General features: G+C 51.2%; 2 protein-coding genes and 1 long non-coding RNA gene across 9 annotated transcripts in view; 1 reads left to right on the plus strand and 2 right to left on the minus strand.

Moving 5' to 3' along the window:
- Positions 1-6,238, minus strand: part of ESYT1 (extended synaptotagmin 1) — a 14,828-nt gene extending 8,590 nt beyond the window's left edge. Inside the window, exons 1-13 of one of the 3 annotated variants that reach the window (XM_033866470.2) lie at positions 5,648-6,238; positions 3,818-3,859; positions 3,513-3,647; positions 3,335-3,423; positions 3,146-3,218; positions 2,900-2,989; positions 2,673-2,728; positions 2,126-2,249; positions 1,861-2,037; positions 1,662-1,744; positions 1,338-1,386; positions 1,123-1,209; positions 928-1,020 (exon numbers count right to left, since the gene is read on the minus strand). In XM_033866470.2, the coding sequence (XP_033722361.1) occupies positions 928-1,020; positions 1,123-1,209; positions 1,338-1,386; positions 1,662-1,744; positions 1,861-2,037; positions 2,126-2,249; positions 2,673-2,728; positions 2,900-2,989; positions 3,146-3,218; positions 3,335-3,423; positions 3,513-3,647; positions 3,818-3,859; positions 5,648-6,031 (1,482 nt within the window). In that variant the 5' untranslated portion in view covers positions 6,032-6,238. The remainder of the gene's footprint in view (positions 1-927; positions 1,021-1,122; positions 1,210-1,337; positions 1,387-1,661; positions 1,745-1,860; positions 2,038-2,125; positions 2,250-2,672; positions 2,729-2,899; positions 2,990-3,145; positions 3,219-3,334; positions 3,424-3,512; positions 3,648-3,817; positions 3,860-5,647) is intronic. The other 2 variants (XM_019952153.3, XM_019952155.3) reach the window with 2 other exon arrangements.
- The window catches only part of LOC117314217 (uncharacterized), a 24,690-nt gene extending 13,988 nt beyond the window's left edge, over positions 1-10,702 (plus strand). For all 4 annotated transcript variants that reach the window (XR_012324352.1, XR_012324353.1, XR_012324354.1 and 1 more), the window contains 3 exons: positions 28-5,913; positions 7,500-7,600; positions 7,793-10,702. This is a non-coding gene — a long non-coding RNA (uncharacterized lncRNA). The remainder of the gene's footprint in view (positions 1-27; positions 5,914-7,499; positions 7,601-7,792) is intronic.
- Positions 10,703-10,848: 146 nt separating this feature from the next.
- On the minus strand, positions 10,849-15,105 carry ZC3H10 (zinc finger CCCH-type containing 10). Of its 2 annotated transcripts, none has more exons than XM_019952157.3 (3): positions 14,801-15,105; positions 14,288-14,351; positions 10,849-12,829 (listed from the first exon to the last, which is right to left on the minus strand). In XM_019952157.3, the coding sequence occupies exons 1-3, from the start codon at positions 14,919-14,921 to the stop codon at positions 11,479-11,481; spliced, it is 1,536 nt and encodes a 511-aa protein (XP_019807716.1). In that variant the 5' UTR covers positions 14,922-15,105; the 3' UTR covers positions 10,849-11,478. The 2 variants fall into 2 exon arrangements, with proteins under 2 accessions (XP_019807716.1, XP_019807715.1); XM_019952156.3 differs by having other exon boundaries at positions 10,849-12,832.
- Between the last annotated feature and the right edge of the window lie 127 nt (positions 15,106-15,232).

Here is a 15,232-nt window from a genome sequence, read left to right on the forward strand (position 1 = left end):
TCTTGGTTGTTTTTGTTTTTGTTTCAGTGAAGGAAGGACAGCTGTCATCAGAATCCTTCCCCTGGTGCTTCCCTGGTGGCACAGTGGTTAAGAATCCACCTGCCAATGCAGGGCACACGGGTTCGAGCCCTGTTGCGGGAAGATCCCACATGCTGCAGAGCAACTAAGCCCATGCACTGCAACTACTGAGCTTGCGCTCTAGAGCCCGCGAGCCACAACTACTGAGCCTGTGCACCTAGAGCCTGTGCTCCGCAACAAGAGAAGCCACGACAATGAGAAGCCCGCACACTGCAATGAAGAGTAGCCCCTGCTCGCTGCAACTAGACAAAGCTTGCACACAGCAACAAAGACCCAATGCAGCCAAAAATAAATAAATAAAATAAATAAAGATTATAAGAGAATATTATGAACAACTTTATACAAATAGTTAGAAAACATCGATTAAATAGATAATTTAAAAATATAACTCACGGGACTTCCCTGGTGGCGCAGTGGTTAAGAATCCACTTGCCAATGCAGGGGACACGGGTTCAAGCCCTGGTCCAGGAAGATCCCACATGCCGCAGAGCAACTAAGCCCATGCGCCACAACTACTGAGCCTGCACTCTAGAGCCCACGTGCCACAACTACTGAAGCCCGTGCGCCTAAAGCCCATGCTCCACAACAAGAGAAGCCACGACAATGAGAAGCCCGCACACTGCAATGAAGAGTAGCCCCCGCTCGCTGTAACTAGAGAAAGGCCGCACACAGCAACGAGACCCAACGCAGGCCAAAAAAAAAAAAAAAAATCGTACTCCTGGACCCCCTCTTTGGAACCCTTGTGTTACATGTTGTTGCTACTGAAGCAGAGCAGGCCAGGGGAAGGGAGAGTGTGGGAATGCTGCACCCATGGCTTCCTGTTCATCTGCCCTCAGAAGCCACACTCACAGGAAGATCCTGGGCCCGATCCAGATAGACAACTAAGATGGCAGCTGATGGGGGCTCCGGGTGGGAGGAGACTCCTCGGTTCCACTGTAGAACCTGGTGTGGGGTGGTAGTAGTCAGACCTTCATCCCTCCAGCCCCCCATACTTCTAGCTATGTATTTCTCCCCTGCTAGCTTCCTGTTTTCAGTGTTAGTTACCTGCTCCAGTTTTTCTGCATCCGGCAAAAGTGAAAGCCATTCTAGCCTTAAGTGAACTTGGCCTTGCCCACTTTGTAGAGGGAACCACTGGAGGGAGAGGTAGAAGTGAGGTATAGTAGAGATCATATACACCCAATCTCTTCCCCACCAATGTAGCAACCACCGTCTACACAATGGGGGACAGCACCCTCCACCTTCCTCTTCTCTCAACTTACTTCATCCATTACTCCAGCCTGCAATACTTTCCCTACATCCAGCTTCATTCTGGGGGCAGTGAAAGGGAAAAGAGGGGAGTGTTACAATTAGCAACATGTCATTCACTGGCCCCCTTCTCATCCACACAGAAATAACTGGCACATCTCAGACTCCCTTCTTACCCTCCGGAAATATATATGCATGTGTGTGTGGTGGGGATGAGGGGTGGGAAGGCTGGGAAGGAAAATGAAAATATGATTCCCAGGCCTGGAAAAGGATTATAATTACCTCTGAGACCTTGGTGGCCCTGGGGATTTAGAATCCTAACACAGGCAGAGTCTCACCTGCCCAGAAAGTCATCTTTGTCTGGATCCTTGTCAAACACTTCCACCTCAATTTCCTGTCCTGGGACCTCGTGTACCATAACCTGAAGAACACAGAGGGATGAGGGTCCGCAGGTGTGAAGATCATCCAATCAGCATATTCTCTCAAATCTCCTGGAGCCTCCCCATCTGACATAGCCCCACTTGTTGGCTCTCCCACCTCATAAGTCTCTCCCCACTGGGGGTTGAGTTCCTCATCAATGACACGACTGCAGAATGTCTGGGTGCCCACTCGCACCAGTGCGTAGGGGTCTGACTTGCCCTCAATCAGGCCCTTTATGTATTTGTCCTTGGAGCTCAGCCCTCGAGCGGCTAGCAGGTGAATCCGAATAATGCCCTGAGGGTAGGAATCATATTGTGAGAAATTAAAGACCCACCACAGGGTTCCCGAGAGAATGATCTATCTAATAGGGGAGAGACCATACCCTGGGAAGAGGGGAACGCAACTGGGCCACATCTTGAAGGTCAGGCACAAGGGGCACCAATAATCGGTTGGGCAACACAAGAAAGGCAGCGATGGAATCCATGATCATGGTGTCAGAGAGGGAGCTGAATGGGGGATTGGAAAAGGAGGTGAGTGTGTCAATATTTCCCCACCGCCAACTATGTTTCCCACAACCAAGAGAGACCTAAAGCTAGAGGGAAGTCCTTTCTTGAAAATACCTTTTTGCTTCTCTTCTACCCTGATTTCCCACCTACTGCTCTGTCCCCTCCTCACTGCCATCGCAGCTCTTCTTTTGCCCTTTGCCCTGGCTGAGGAGTCTGTAGCCCACTTCATTCTCTACCAAAATGCACAGTCCCCCCACAGAAGAAAAATCACAGTATGAAACTTTTCAGGGGTATTTGTCTGATCTCCCCAACTACGGTCAAGGCTCTTAGAGGGCATCAGCTGCATCTTTTACTGCTCTGTATCCCTTAAACCCCCAAACCAGGGCTGGAACACTTAGCAGGTGCTCGATAAATCCTTCATACCTGAGTCCTGGGATATCCAGCAGGTTGGTCATCCCTGTCCAGTTGATATCTAGGGTCTGGAAGCAAAGAGCAGGGGGATCGGGACAGAGCATATGGTGGCATGGTCACACCCATCCAACAGTTGCCAGACCCTCAGCCTACTTGTCAGTTCCCTCCCCCATTCCCCATAGCTTCCAGTCCTCTCTGCTTCCCCCGCTTCCCTACCCCTCCTCAACGTTTTCCCTTACCGGGCGTCGGATAAAGAACATCGACACAGCCCCCACGATAGGAAGGTTCCCAATGAGTGGTTCAAGAATCACCCGTAGGACACCCTGCAGCTGGGGCAGGAAGAGACGAACAAAGCCTTTCCTCAGAAACGGCCTTCTTTCCCTCCCAGACCTCCCCAGCCTTGGTTTTCCCAACCTCCCACTTCCCCATATCTAATGAAACTTAGGGCAAAGGCTTCTTATGGAGGCCCCTGACAACTGCCCCACCTGCATGCCCTTGACTCCTGCTTTGCAGAAATATTTCTTCACTTCCACATCGATCTGTACATCACCTACGTAGCTGGGAGTTGGTGAGGAAGAGAACAGAGGGTTAGTACTAGGCTGAAGTGGGTAAGGGGAGTGAAGTAGTCAGAGTGACCAGGAAAGGGAATCGGGAAGAGTGGTGAGTGGCATTACCTGATGTTCAAGTCCAGCAGGATCTGTTCTTTCCTCTGAGCAGGGTGAACCCTGACTCCTACGATGCGCAGTGGCTGCAGAGATGAATGCTTGAGAGGGGAGGGAAAGGCCCCTTTGGGCCACCCATCTCCCCTGCTCCATCTCTTCCCTGTCGTTACTTTCCCTCCTACACACGTACCTTTTCACCCAATTCCACTCGTGTAAATGTAAATGTTTGCAGGTGGGGGTTAGATCCTCGAACAGCTGGGGCCACAGTTTCGGCCAAAAGCTTCTCCATATACTGGCCCAGGAAGGGCCAGACCTGGGCCACAATCTGGGAGGAAAGGGAGCTTGTCATAGGAGAGCACTGCCTTCCCTCTAAAGGCAAGTTCCTTCAGACTCCTCCCCATGGGGAGGCTAGATTTGAAGCGTGGCAGGGTCTGACAAGAGAGCGAACCCCATTCCCCCTCAGGAAAAACAAAACCCAAGACAAGCAACCCTCACCTTATTTAGCCACTCAGCTTTTTCCACATCTGGGAAGCTGACCTGGAGGTGGAGAACGTGGAGATAGTGAGGAGCACTGTCCTCTGCCCGTAGTTTCCTAAGATGCCAGGTGGATGCTCACTAAGGAAAGCTAAGTGTGACAGGGCCTCCTCACACCCAGGGGTTGGGGGAGGGGCCGGGATGTCCTGAGGATTCATTCCTCCAGGGGGTTTGGGGCCCTGGGAGCTGACGGTGTCAGCCACACAAAGTTGCTTTGCAGATAGCTCAGGGGTGTGAAACGATGACAGCTGCTGGGGCAGAGAGGAGGAGGAGGGAAGAGAAGGGCACATTCTTTCCGGAGGGGGAGGTCCTGACAAATCAGAGTTTGAGGAGGAAATCCTGGGATTGGAGAAGTCCTGGTTCCTTTTACCAGCCTTCCCTCTGCCCCTCGAACTGGGGCTTCTACACCAAGAGGTGAAGCAGGATGCGGCTCCTGTGTTAGGGAGGGGCCAGAAGAGCTATACAGGCCCAGGCTGGTGTTTTCTTTCTTTTTAATCGGTGTTACTCTTGATGGGAAGGAAGGACACCTGTGCTTTGTACTGGGGGAGGAGGAGGGGTAGTTGCTTTAGGAGGAAAATTAGTTTCCATGATGAGAAGTAGGAAGAACAGAGACTCTTGCTGCCTGGGCTACAAGTCCCATGGGACCATTTCTGCCCCTTTCTCCTCCCCAGTCCAGGGTCTGGGAAGCATAGCTGTGTTTGCCTAGTGTCAACTTTTTCGGTACGCGGGCCTCTCACCACCGCGGCCCCTCCCGTTGCGGAACACAGGCTCCGGACGCGCAGGCTCAGCGGCCATGGCTCACGAGCCCAGCCGCCCCGCGGCATGCGGGATCCTCCCGGACCGGGGCACGAACCCGTGTCCCTTGCATCGTTAGGCGGACCCCTAACCATTGTGCCACCAGGGAAGCCCTGCCTAGTGTCAACTTTGATTCCCCCAGGCAGGCACCTCTGCTGGGAGGAGCAGGAAGGGAGGGGCCGGGAAGGGCCGGGTAACGGGCTCGGCATCTGCAAGGCCTGAGAAGCCATCGAGGGCCCTTACCACAGGAGAGGGGACGTAGAAATAGGGTCCTGGCCCCAACCCAGCAGGCGCAGCCCGCAGCCCGGAAAAGGGTGGGGCCGGCCAGGGGCGGTGGAGTGCGGCAGCGGGCACTGCAGCAGTCACACTACCCTCCCCGCAGTACCCCCGCCCTTTGTCCAGCAGCCGCCTCCGCTGCGCTGCGGCCAGGCCGCCTAAGGCTGGAAGGCTAGGGCCGGAGGGTCCATCCGGGTGCGGGAGCTCGACTGGGCAATGCTCCCGGGGAGGGTCTCGGGATATGAGCGGGAAGAGGGAGAAGAACCTTATGGCCTTAAATAGGTTTTAAAAAAAAAAAAGTCTTGGGGAGGACAGGAAAGAGGAGGGAACCCACTGAGCGGCAACGGGAACAGGGACGCCCAGGAGCAGTGTGAGTGGCACCAGAAACGAGGAGGGGCGTTCGAGCGGTTTGGTTGGAGGAAGAGCCACGGCTGAGACGGGCTCCCCAAATGTTATTGCTCTTGCCCAAGCGTAGAGGAAGAAGTCCTGATTCTGTGGAAGAATCGGGATCCGGGCGTGTGGAAGAGGGGGCGGGTAGTGGATAGTCGGTCCAAAGAGTGGCGCGTCCCTGCAGGTAAGAGGCTAGCGGGCCAAAGGGGAAAGTCTGGGGCCCATCGTCCCAAGATGCGGAGCTGACTTTAAGGATAGGGAGGGAGAGCCCGAGAACTAAGGGGCAAGAAGGGGACTATGCTGCACTGAGGATTGAGGGTGGTCGCTCACCCAGGCAGGTAGTTCTCGATGGCTCATGTAAAGAGTTTTCGTCGTGAGCCTCTCCTCATCATCCAGCAGCTGTCGCGCTACTCGAAGGCTCCGTTCTTTCTCCTCGCGGACCCGGCGCCAGCCCAGGTAGAGGGCGAGGCCGAAGAGCACAAAACCCACGCTGAGTCCTATTGCCCCGGCCAGGTACACCGGCACCAGCACCAGCAACCGCCGCCCGAACGAAGTCAGCACCGCCAAGGCCTCACCCGCGGCGCCTGGGCCGGCAGGTTGGTTCCCAGAACTCTGGTCCAGCTTTGCGTGAGCAGTGGGAGGCTGGTCATGGGGGTCGGAGGGAACGTAGGGCTGGTCCACTGGGCTGGGGCGGTCTCCAGGAGAGCGGTCCATGCTGCCACCTCTGGGAGGACGCGCCCGACCCAGAGACCAGCTAGAGGTTGCCTAGTTCTGAGACCAGATTCCCCGCCTACAAACCATAAACCCCAGAATGGGGGAGGGGACTTAGAGCCACGCCCATTCGTTCTGACGGTTCGGGTTGGTCCGTGCCGCATAGATGAAGGTGGAGTCAAAAGACCGAAACCCCGCCCCCTGCCTCGGGGAGAGGAAAGGGCTCGGGAGAGGCAGTACCTTCCTGATTGGACTGGAGTGCCAAGATGGGCGGTCTGAGATGGCGGGAAAAGGAGAAAAAAGGCTAAAGAGCAGCATGAGATTAGCCAGAAAGAGGGGGAGGAGCGGCGTACAATTTCAAGAGGAGAGGCGGGACCAGGAGCTCCCCCACGTGGGGTTGGAGTGCCTATGGTATGACGTCATGCAGAGCCGCACCGGCAATTACTCTGTTTTAGAGAGAGCTGGAGTTGCGAAGTTGAGGGGTTGTGGAGCGTCGGGATTTCCTTCCCCTCCCTTCAGACGGTTTGGCAGAACTTGGTCTGCGATTCCTACATGTTCATTTGTCTCCTTTCCCACGTTTTCATACTTTAAGCACATTCCTTATCCTTCCACTTTTTTTTTTGCTGGTTGTCCTTATAAAAGGAAAGTAAATTACCCTATTTGGAATGAAAGTGTTCGATGATCGACCCTGTTTATCTTGTTCCCAGTCCTCTATTTTGTCTATGCAGTGTAACGACAGACTCTAGAGAAAACTGGAGAACCCGAAAATTACAGAATTGAGATAATCTAGCCTTCAGGCAAGAGGGAGGGGGGAAAAAAGCGGAGTGAATAGGAAGTGAGGCTTTATTTCTCTTTAGAAATCTCCAAGTTAGTTCATTCTATGTCCAAGAATTAGTCATCTCTATTTTAAAGAGCAAATTAAAACTAAATTGGCTCCAAGGGGGGTGGGGTCTCAGCTGCCGCAGAAATGATTACATTTTCCAAGAATTCCTGACCCTGAGGAACTGCTAGGACACTAAAATGGGAAATCAAGAGTAATGAGACAATCCTGTTTCTCATTTGCCTGGGTTATAAGGAAGGTTTAGAATACAGTCAGATGTAGAACTAAGTTCTACATCGCACTGTGTAGGTTTAGGAAGGAAAAAATGCAGGGTATATTGATGATGACTCTTGTTACTAGTTAACTGGACTTAGAGGTGTACTGTTGTCCAGGGACTTAGAAACTGGACTGATTGGAAGCCCAGGAGGGACAGATTGGTCATGATTACCTTCTAATGCGATGTATGTGGGGCTTGTGTTATTCTGTTTGGTTTACAGCTGTTAAATTTTATCTGGCTCTGCAGGACATAGATTTCATCAGGCTATGTTTCATCAAAGCTGTTTAAAACTTATCCCTCCCTCCCTTAATCTTAAATTTTCTCACTTCCCTTTCTCTACTTCTCTGAAACAGTATCTAAACTGCTTCTTTCAGTTTGCAGAACTGTGTAAGGAACAGTTTTCCATCTGCCTCCTATGTTCTCTGTATTCTCAGAGATGAGCAGGTAAAAAAGGAGCTCAAGGAGTTTGGAGGAGGTGAGTGCCCACCAACTTGACGAACCAGAACTATAGCAGGAAAATGGATGAACATCCTCAGAAGGAAACCTCCCTATAAACTGAAATTTGCCAAACACTGGAGTAGGGGAAGGGATCCCTTAGGCTGGGGGATGAAGAGGGTGACCTATGGAAGTTCCTTTTCAAACTTTTCCCCTTTCTCATCCTATCTAGATCATCAGATCCTCCTACTGAAGACAGTGTATGGAGGACAAAAGCTCATCCCCAGGAAGGTCTCTTCCCAGCTGGGGCCCAGGAGCCACAGAATCAGCAGCTGCAAGGCACCGGAACAAGTAAACAAGATGGGTCCCCGCCCATTGACAATTCTGCTGCCCAGGTGCCACCTGGTGGTGATAAGCAGTAAGTGGGTAACACGAAAAAGGATGGCCATTTGTTAGAGGAAGTGTCTAAGCGAGGAGAGCACTTAGACTTCCTGGTTTTGCAATCTGCATTTATATGTAAACTACAGCTGCCTCCCAGGGTTGGATGTGGTAATCTGGTCCCAGCCTACTCTCCAAGATGGAAGGGGCAACGGGATTTGAGGAAACTTCCTCTGTATTATTCCTTGTAAGTTACTGGAAAGTAGTGGTCTCATTGCTGGATGGCTATCATTAGAACTTTCTTATGCCAAGTCTGGAGTCAGACTGCCTGAAGAGATTCCTAGTTCCATTCCTTACTAGTTGTGGAGACTTGGGTTGATTACCCTCTTTAAGTCTTTCTCCTCTGCAAAACAAGTATAATAATGATGCCCATTGTGTCAGTGAAATATTGCATGTAAAGTGCCTAACACAGTACCTTGGTTTATATTAAGTACTCACATGTTAGCAATTTTTCTAGAACTCTCTGCTTATTTCCTATGCAGCAACACAGGACCTTTTTCTCCATAAGGTAGCCCTTCATATATCTGAAGACATCTATTTGGTCAACCCTCAGTCTTCTCTTGCCAGTTTTTTTCAGATACCCCACTGGTTTGCCAACGGCCCTCTGCAAAAACTATTTAGAAGAACACACAATACTTTAGAACTGGTTCCACTCAGATAGACGTGGTAGAACTACTATATTTACAATGCAGCACTATGGTTCTTTTACCCTTATGGAGTTTCTAGAAAGGTACCTAGAACATAGCAGCCTCTTGGTATTTATTAACTGACATATTATGAAGAATAAGATTTTAATTTTTTGCAGCCAATTGGAAGTCCCATGTTGTTCTCACATGAATTATTGCTAATATAGATCTCTGCATTTGTTTCTCAGATAGGCTCAAGCAATTTTTAGAGGGAAGGTCGGTCAGTCCAAATTGACCCTTTGTATTAATTTAGTCAATACAAGTTACAGACACTTTCCATATTACTTAGTGTTTCCTTGTGTTACTGTTGGTAACTGGGCTTTTCATATTTTTATACAATTAAAAAAAAAACCATAGCCCTTGGGTATATCACTAGAGACTAGGGATTTCTCTAACATGAATGTGCTAGTCAACATTTACTAGGCACAAATGTTCAGTTTTGATTCCATCAAACTCTACTGTTAACTGACCCATAATTATTCTCTTATCTGCAATGACTTAGCACGTGAGAAAGAGGAAAGCAGTTCCTGACATCTGGGAGCTGGCCTGACACAGCTAGGCTTTGGAATTATTAGGATCTGACCTGGGCTCACAGGTACTGTTGGACACAATCTCACAAAACACCAATATCAGACAAGACTACTCAGTGACTGTGATGAAGTGAGGCAAAAAACAAGATCACTTCACAATTTTGTTTAAGCACTAGACAAGGTCAGTGTGCAAACCACAAAACACCAAACATCCCCCTCTCCCAGCTAATGCAGCTTCAGCTTCACTTTAGTCTGCCCTTTTTCTAGAGAAGATAAAGATATGCAATTATAAAATTTTCCCTGCTTCCCTGACAGCACTCAATTTAGAGTGAAGCTCCACTTCCTTGAACCTTCCCCCGACTCACTTAATGAAGTTCAAGTCCTGTAGGGTCCTTCCTAACACCCTCTTGCAAGACACACCGTGGTTCCAAATGGCATCCTCTCTCCATCACTGCAATGAGCATTAAACCCAACTTGTTCAATTGCAGGTGTATTCCTGGTGGTCTTTAGCTGGAGCACGTTAATAAAGTATATACGACATCTACAGTTTCCCAAATCTACCTCTTTAGAGATACTTGGCAAAAAAATAATAAAGTTAGCTTGTCAGGGTTTGGCTAGGATGAATTCATGTTGATATCTATGATCACATTTGTCTAAATGCTCATAAACCATCTCTTTTAATAAACCAGAATTGTGCCAGAAAATCAACATCAGGCTTATCAATATGTGGTTTTTAGAATCCACAAACAATATTTCAGTATTTGCCCATTTTTAGTCTTTCGTGCTGCAGCGCCGCCCCCCCCCCCCCTTTTCTTTAAATGACTGGCCTTAACCTAGCCCACCATCTCCAACCCCAGGTGTAACCTGAGTGATCAACCAGACAAGAGAGCAAGAGGTAGCAGCAGATATCATGGGGAAAGAACAAACCAGGATCACTCTCTCTACCCCCAAATCCACTGTCCCATAGACTAGACACTTGAGTTGTTTCCCCTCCATCAGCCATGAGCTGAGGAGGAACTGAGGTTTGGCTACTGAGACCTTGGCCTTACTGACTCTTAATTGGATTTAAAACCTCTGTGGTTCTATGTGGAGGCAGAGGGAAGAAAGGGACGAACCCTGAGGCTTGTGTCCCCAGAAGAACTCTCCTTTCCCCAGCACCTCTTAAGCCTTGAAGGCACTGGTGACTGAGGAAGGGATCGGGTAGGAGTTACATCAACTGCTGTCAACTCAGAGAGCAACTGCCACCTGCCCTGCTCTGTTTGAATAAGGGAAGGATCTGTCGATACATATCCCATTCCCATGTCCTAGCACATCCACCCTTCTTAGTACCTGCCCCCTAAATGACCCTAGGAGCCCTGGTTACTAAGGCAACCTGTGAATAGTTCCTGCAGATAGAAACCAAAACAGATGGGACTATTTTTAAACAAGACTAGGTGGCTCCAATGTTTTTACCTCACAACATACCTTCCCCAAAGCCCCATCTGATCTTGTTCTGGGTCCCTACCCTTCTTCACTGGCCTCCATCCATCCTTACCACTATGTGAGAGTGGGGTCTTTATTTCATTTTGGCAGGAGATCAATTTACTGCTCCCATCTTCCACACAGAATATCTAAGCAAGTTTTCACTGCCTCCATTTGTTAAAAATATATTTTTTTATTTCTTTGGAACGTGGTGGGCCCTGCCCTATGGATGTCCAGGCCAAGCCAAGGTAATGAATGCTCCCCTAGTCTTTGGGCTGGAGTACTATGGTCCCCGCCTTCCCATGGGCCCAGGAGCAGTTCCTGTATTGTCCAACTCAGCTAGGCCCCAAATTGTCTGAAGGCTCCTATCAGGCCTTCTCTCCTGGCCACCCACTTCCCAATCTTTCCTGGCTTCCCCTCTGGGCAGGGTATTTTTTTCTTCCAAAGCCAGTGCTGGAACCTGTGCTGTGCAGAAGAGAGGACAAGACCAACGATGTCCCCCAAATTCCCATCAGAGAACACACAACCCCTCAGTCAGTCCTTCCTCTGCTGGCTTCAGTCTGCATTCCTATGCAAGCCCCCTCTGTGAGGCTGGAAGATGGACAAGAGGACCCTCATAAAAGGGAGGTGAGAGAAAACACACCAATCCAACCCCTGCTCAGAAGCAAACTCCTGTAGTCTCTTGTCCTAGTTCATGAGTGAGCCCTTTGGACAGGGCCTGGGAGGGCTAGGCGAGTGGGTAGGTAAGGGCCCCTCGACCCCAGCCCTGGGAGGCTATACCAGGGGAATGTCCATTAGCCCCATCAGTGTGGCATGGCTGTGATACGCATGCTCTGGGAGGCGATGGGGTAAGTCACCATGGGAGTGGTGGTGTGGCTCATTGTGATTCCTGCCAAGGGTTGGGCCATCGATACAGCCACAGGAGCCACAGATACAGCCACAGGAGCCATGGAGACAGGTGGGGGTGCCATTCCCTGGGCAATTGTTTGAGCCAGAGCAGCCGACAGTGGCGTGATCTCTGGGTTCAAGTGTGGGGGTGGGGGTGGTGGAGCAGCAGGCGGTGCAGCATTAGCTGGGGGAGCGGCTGGAGCTCCCGCAGGGGCCACCAGTTCTTGCTGGGACACGGGGCGAGGCTGTAGAGCCTGGCTGCTGAGAGTAGTGTGAGTCTGGGCGATGCCATGGTTAAAAGTGGCGACAGTGCCCACGGTGGGGGCCAGAGTCTGCTCAGTTGCTGGTGCAGTGGAGCTCAGGGTCATGACCTTAGCCTGATTGCGGAACTGGGCATTTTGTTCCAGCAGTACCTCGTTGGTGGCCAGAAGGTTGCTGACCTGCTTCTTTAGCTCCTCTACCCGCTTCCTGAGCATGGCATTCTCTTCCTCTAGTAGCCTGCACTCCACCCCTCGGGGTGGAGCCAGGCTGTATTCATATGATTCAAAATGGGGGCCATCTGGGGGGCAGCATCCACCTCGCCGGCGCTTGGGGCCTGGCTCATGGTCCTCAAAGCCCCTGTCAGGGAGGTCGTAGATATCATAGAGGTCATGACGTCGTCCTGGGGGAACTGGGCCTGTTGAGCCCCCACCACCAGCACCTCCTCCACCTCGGGCATCAAACTCAAAATCCCGCTGCAGGTGACGGAACTTGCACTTGGCGCCTCTCTGGCAATCACCCTTGAGAAAGTCACGGCAGATAGGGACCTCCTCCTTCCCATTTGGTAGGTCAGCTGGTGAAAGGCCCAGGCCGGCTGCCACTTTCTGCCTCAGCCGAGGGGGCAGTTCTCCTGTCTTCTTATAGCCATCCTCATCCTCCTTGGAGCCATGGATGAATCGGCAGTTTGGGCGGCTACACTCCTTGTTCTGGAAGTCATGGCAGAAGATGAACTCGTTTTTGCTCACCCCCAAGTTGGACACCTCACTCATGTCCGGATGGCGATAGCGGCAACGCTTGCCTCGCTTGCACACATTCCTCAGGAAGTCTCTACAGATAGCATCTGAGCTGGCCCCGCCACTGCCTGCCCCTGTCCCACTGGCCTCCTCGCTGCCACCGCCTCCAGGGCCTCCACCGCTGCTCCCAGTGCCGTTGGCATAGCTGTCCCGGTCAGGCATCCTGGTCCCCCCCAACTCAGGGCTTTCTTCCTTTTCTTGCCACCCTTGGTGACTGCTAGGAAAGAGGAGAGCTGTGTCAAACAGGAGTCCTCCAGTGAGGCCAAACTCTTGCTGACTGTACGGCAGGCAGTCCAGCAAGAGGCAGGCCAGAGGCATAATGGCTCTGGAGATGGAGAATCTAACAGATGAGAATTCTGCCTGGACTGGCTGGCTTGTCAGAAGTCTTGCCCAGGCCCTGTGCACCTGGTCTAGGTCAGAATGATTCACACTTGCCTGGCTGTCGGAGGGAGGGAGCTGGGGTGAAGCTACCTCATCTCACTAATGGTGATATGCCAAGGAGGGAGCAGGGAGAGAACAGTGTTGGATTTTATTTCCCCTTCTGAACTGACCTTATTAAAGTTGTGGAATCAAAATTAAAACTGCTGTTGGTGTCTCATTAGGCTAAGAGGAGACTGAGAACAGTGGCTAAGATAAGCTGCTGAGCTACTAAGGGCCGTGGATAATGGAGTACTGGTGACATTACTTCCCTGACTCCCTCTTCCATGGGATCTCAGGTGAGGACTCTGTGAAGTTATCAGATCTCTAGACCCCACGAAATCCTGAGTAAAAAGACTGGTATCACCAGCTTTAGGGCAATACCTAAACCTGTCATTTTTTGGTATTCTCTCCCATATTACCATTATTCTCAACTCTAGGGGGGTCAGCCCCCTCCCCCTCCATTTCAGGGGAAGAGTTCTACAGCTGGAATCTCTACTTACAGACCTCAAAAGGACAAAACCATTTGTGGCAAGATCAAGGCAATAGGAAGGAGTTACTTTCACAGGAACAAGTGACCTTTCTTTCCCCATTCTATACCCCTCCTATCCCTCCATCGGAAGATCCCACTGACATCAAACCACACCATTCCTTGCCCTATAAAGATGCTCTTTACTTACAGACTCTATAAAAGCTTTTAAAGTCTCCTCTTTCCCAAAAGAGCTCAAGAACGTCAGTCCACTGCCCTGGTTCTAGCGCTGTCCTCTCCCCACAGCCAACAAGACTAGGAGTCCCTGCTACCACGTGTCTGACCTCCTAAGCCTTTCCTAGCCTTTTCAGGCTCCCCCTGCTGTTCAAATAGGAAACCTTTATATTGTTTCCCCTTGAGTATAAGGGAATCTTTCCAATTTCTTTGGCCTTGACCGCCCCCAACCACCCGGTCCATTGCCTTGACTTTGCCTTCAAGACAAAATGAACCCTAAAATGAACCGACTAGGTCACAGGCCAGAGTTGCAAGAAAATCTGTAAAAGAGGGGTCATCTTCCTCCAAAGGGAGGTAGTCTCAGAAAGACAGAAACAATCAAGCCAAAAAGAGTGGGAAAAGAGAAGACACAAATTTTCACTAAAAGGGAAATGACCTGGTGAAAAATAAATGGCATCTATCCAAGCCTGATCCGTGTTACAAGTCCCACCAGAAGCTGATAATCATATCTGATATTCCTCCCCACCCAACTTTCCCAGGATTGTTTGATACCTGAGGTAGCTCAGGTGAAGTCCGGGGCTCCTGTGGGTCTCCACCTCCACATCACTGCTGGGTTCTGAACAGGAGAAAAACAGAGACTTGGGTGTGAGAAGGGGTAAGAATGGAGAACTACGGGGTGGTTGTTATAAGAATGAAGTCTGACAAAACGGCAAGAGCTCTGGGCACGTCAAGATTTCCTTAGGATTCAAATTGAACTTCCCCTGTCAAAGGGAGAAGCTGCCAGTAAGAAGAGAGTAGTAAGGAACAGAACTAATTTGGAGAGCCTAGGAGGACGGGTTGGAAAACCAGCCCTAAGTGAACAAAGTGTGAGGGGCACCCCGTCTCAAGGTGAAGGAGGATGTGGGGATCAAAGCCCGGCCTAGGGCTGGGGTTAGGAACTCCGAACAGGGAGCCGTGCAAGGGCAGCGACTGACAGTGCAATGGGATGGCGGATTAGACTTGAGGGCGGTGACTGTGACGCTTCTCAACACCCCAGAGTTTGCGAAAAAAGTCCTAGGAGTTTACCGCAGCATGTCTCTAGCCTGGCAGGTTCTGTGCAGTGCCGCCGGAGCTCAGCCGGGGACCAGGTGAATAGGACACTAAACGGAGCACTTAGTGAAGCGGGGAAGGGGACTCCAGGTGACATCAAGCAGAGGGGATGGGCAGGGCTGTGACGTCACAGAGCTGGCGTTTGCTCGCGAAGCGGGGTCAGTCAGAAAAGGGATTCGGCCCTGATACGTGAGGAAGAGCCAAGTCGGTCCTGGGGGGCCTTGTGTAGCCCGGCCGAGCCCAGCCGCTGGGCCGGCCCCGACTCCTCCCCTCCGGGCGCGGCCTCCACCTAAGTCTCCCGCCTCCCTCACCTGCCGCCGCCGCCGTAGTTGCTGCTGCCGCCTGCCGGTCCTCTAGCTTCGACAAAGAGCCGCCTACCCTATCGCCCTTCCGCTTCCTGCGGAAGAA

The sequence above is a fragment of the Tursiops truncatus genome, chromosome 11, assembly GCF_011762595.2.
Source record: "Tursiops truncatus isolate mTurTru1 chromosome 11, mTurTru1.mat.Y, whole genome shotgun sequence".
Classification (NCBI taxonomy): Eukaryota; Metazoa; Chordata; class Mammalia; order Artiodactyla; family Delphinidae; genus Tursiops; species Tursiops truncatus.

What these genes read in the sequence shown, in the direction of transcription:
- ZC3H10 (XM_019952156.3), bottom strand. Translation starts at nt 14,921, where the DNA reads ATGTCACCTGGAGTCCCCTTCCCCGCTTCACTAAGTGCTCCGTTTAGT. An exon ending in CAGGCTAGAGACATGCTGCG is followed by an intron (nt 14,352 to 14,800) that starts GTAAACTCCTAG and finishes TCTCCTGTTCAG; the next exon opens with AACCCAGCAGTGATGTGGAG. An exon ending in CTTCACCTGAGCTACCTCAG is followed by an intron (nt 12,833 to 14,287) that starts GTATCAAACAAT and finishes CCTCTTTCCTAG; the next exon opens with CAGTCACCAAGGGTGGCAAG.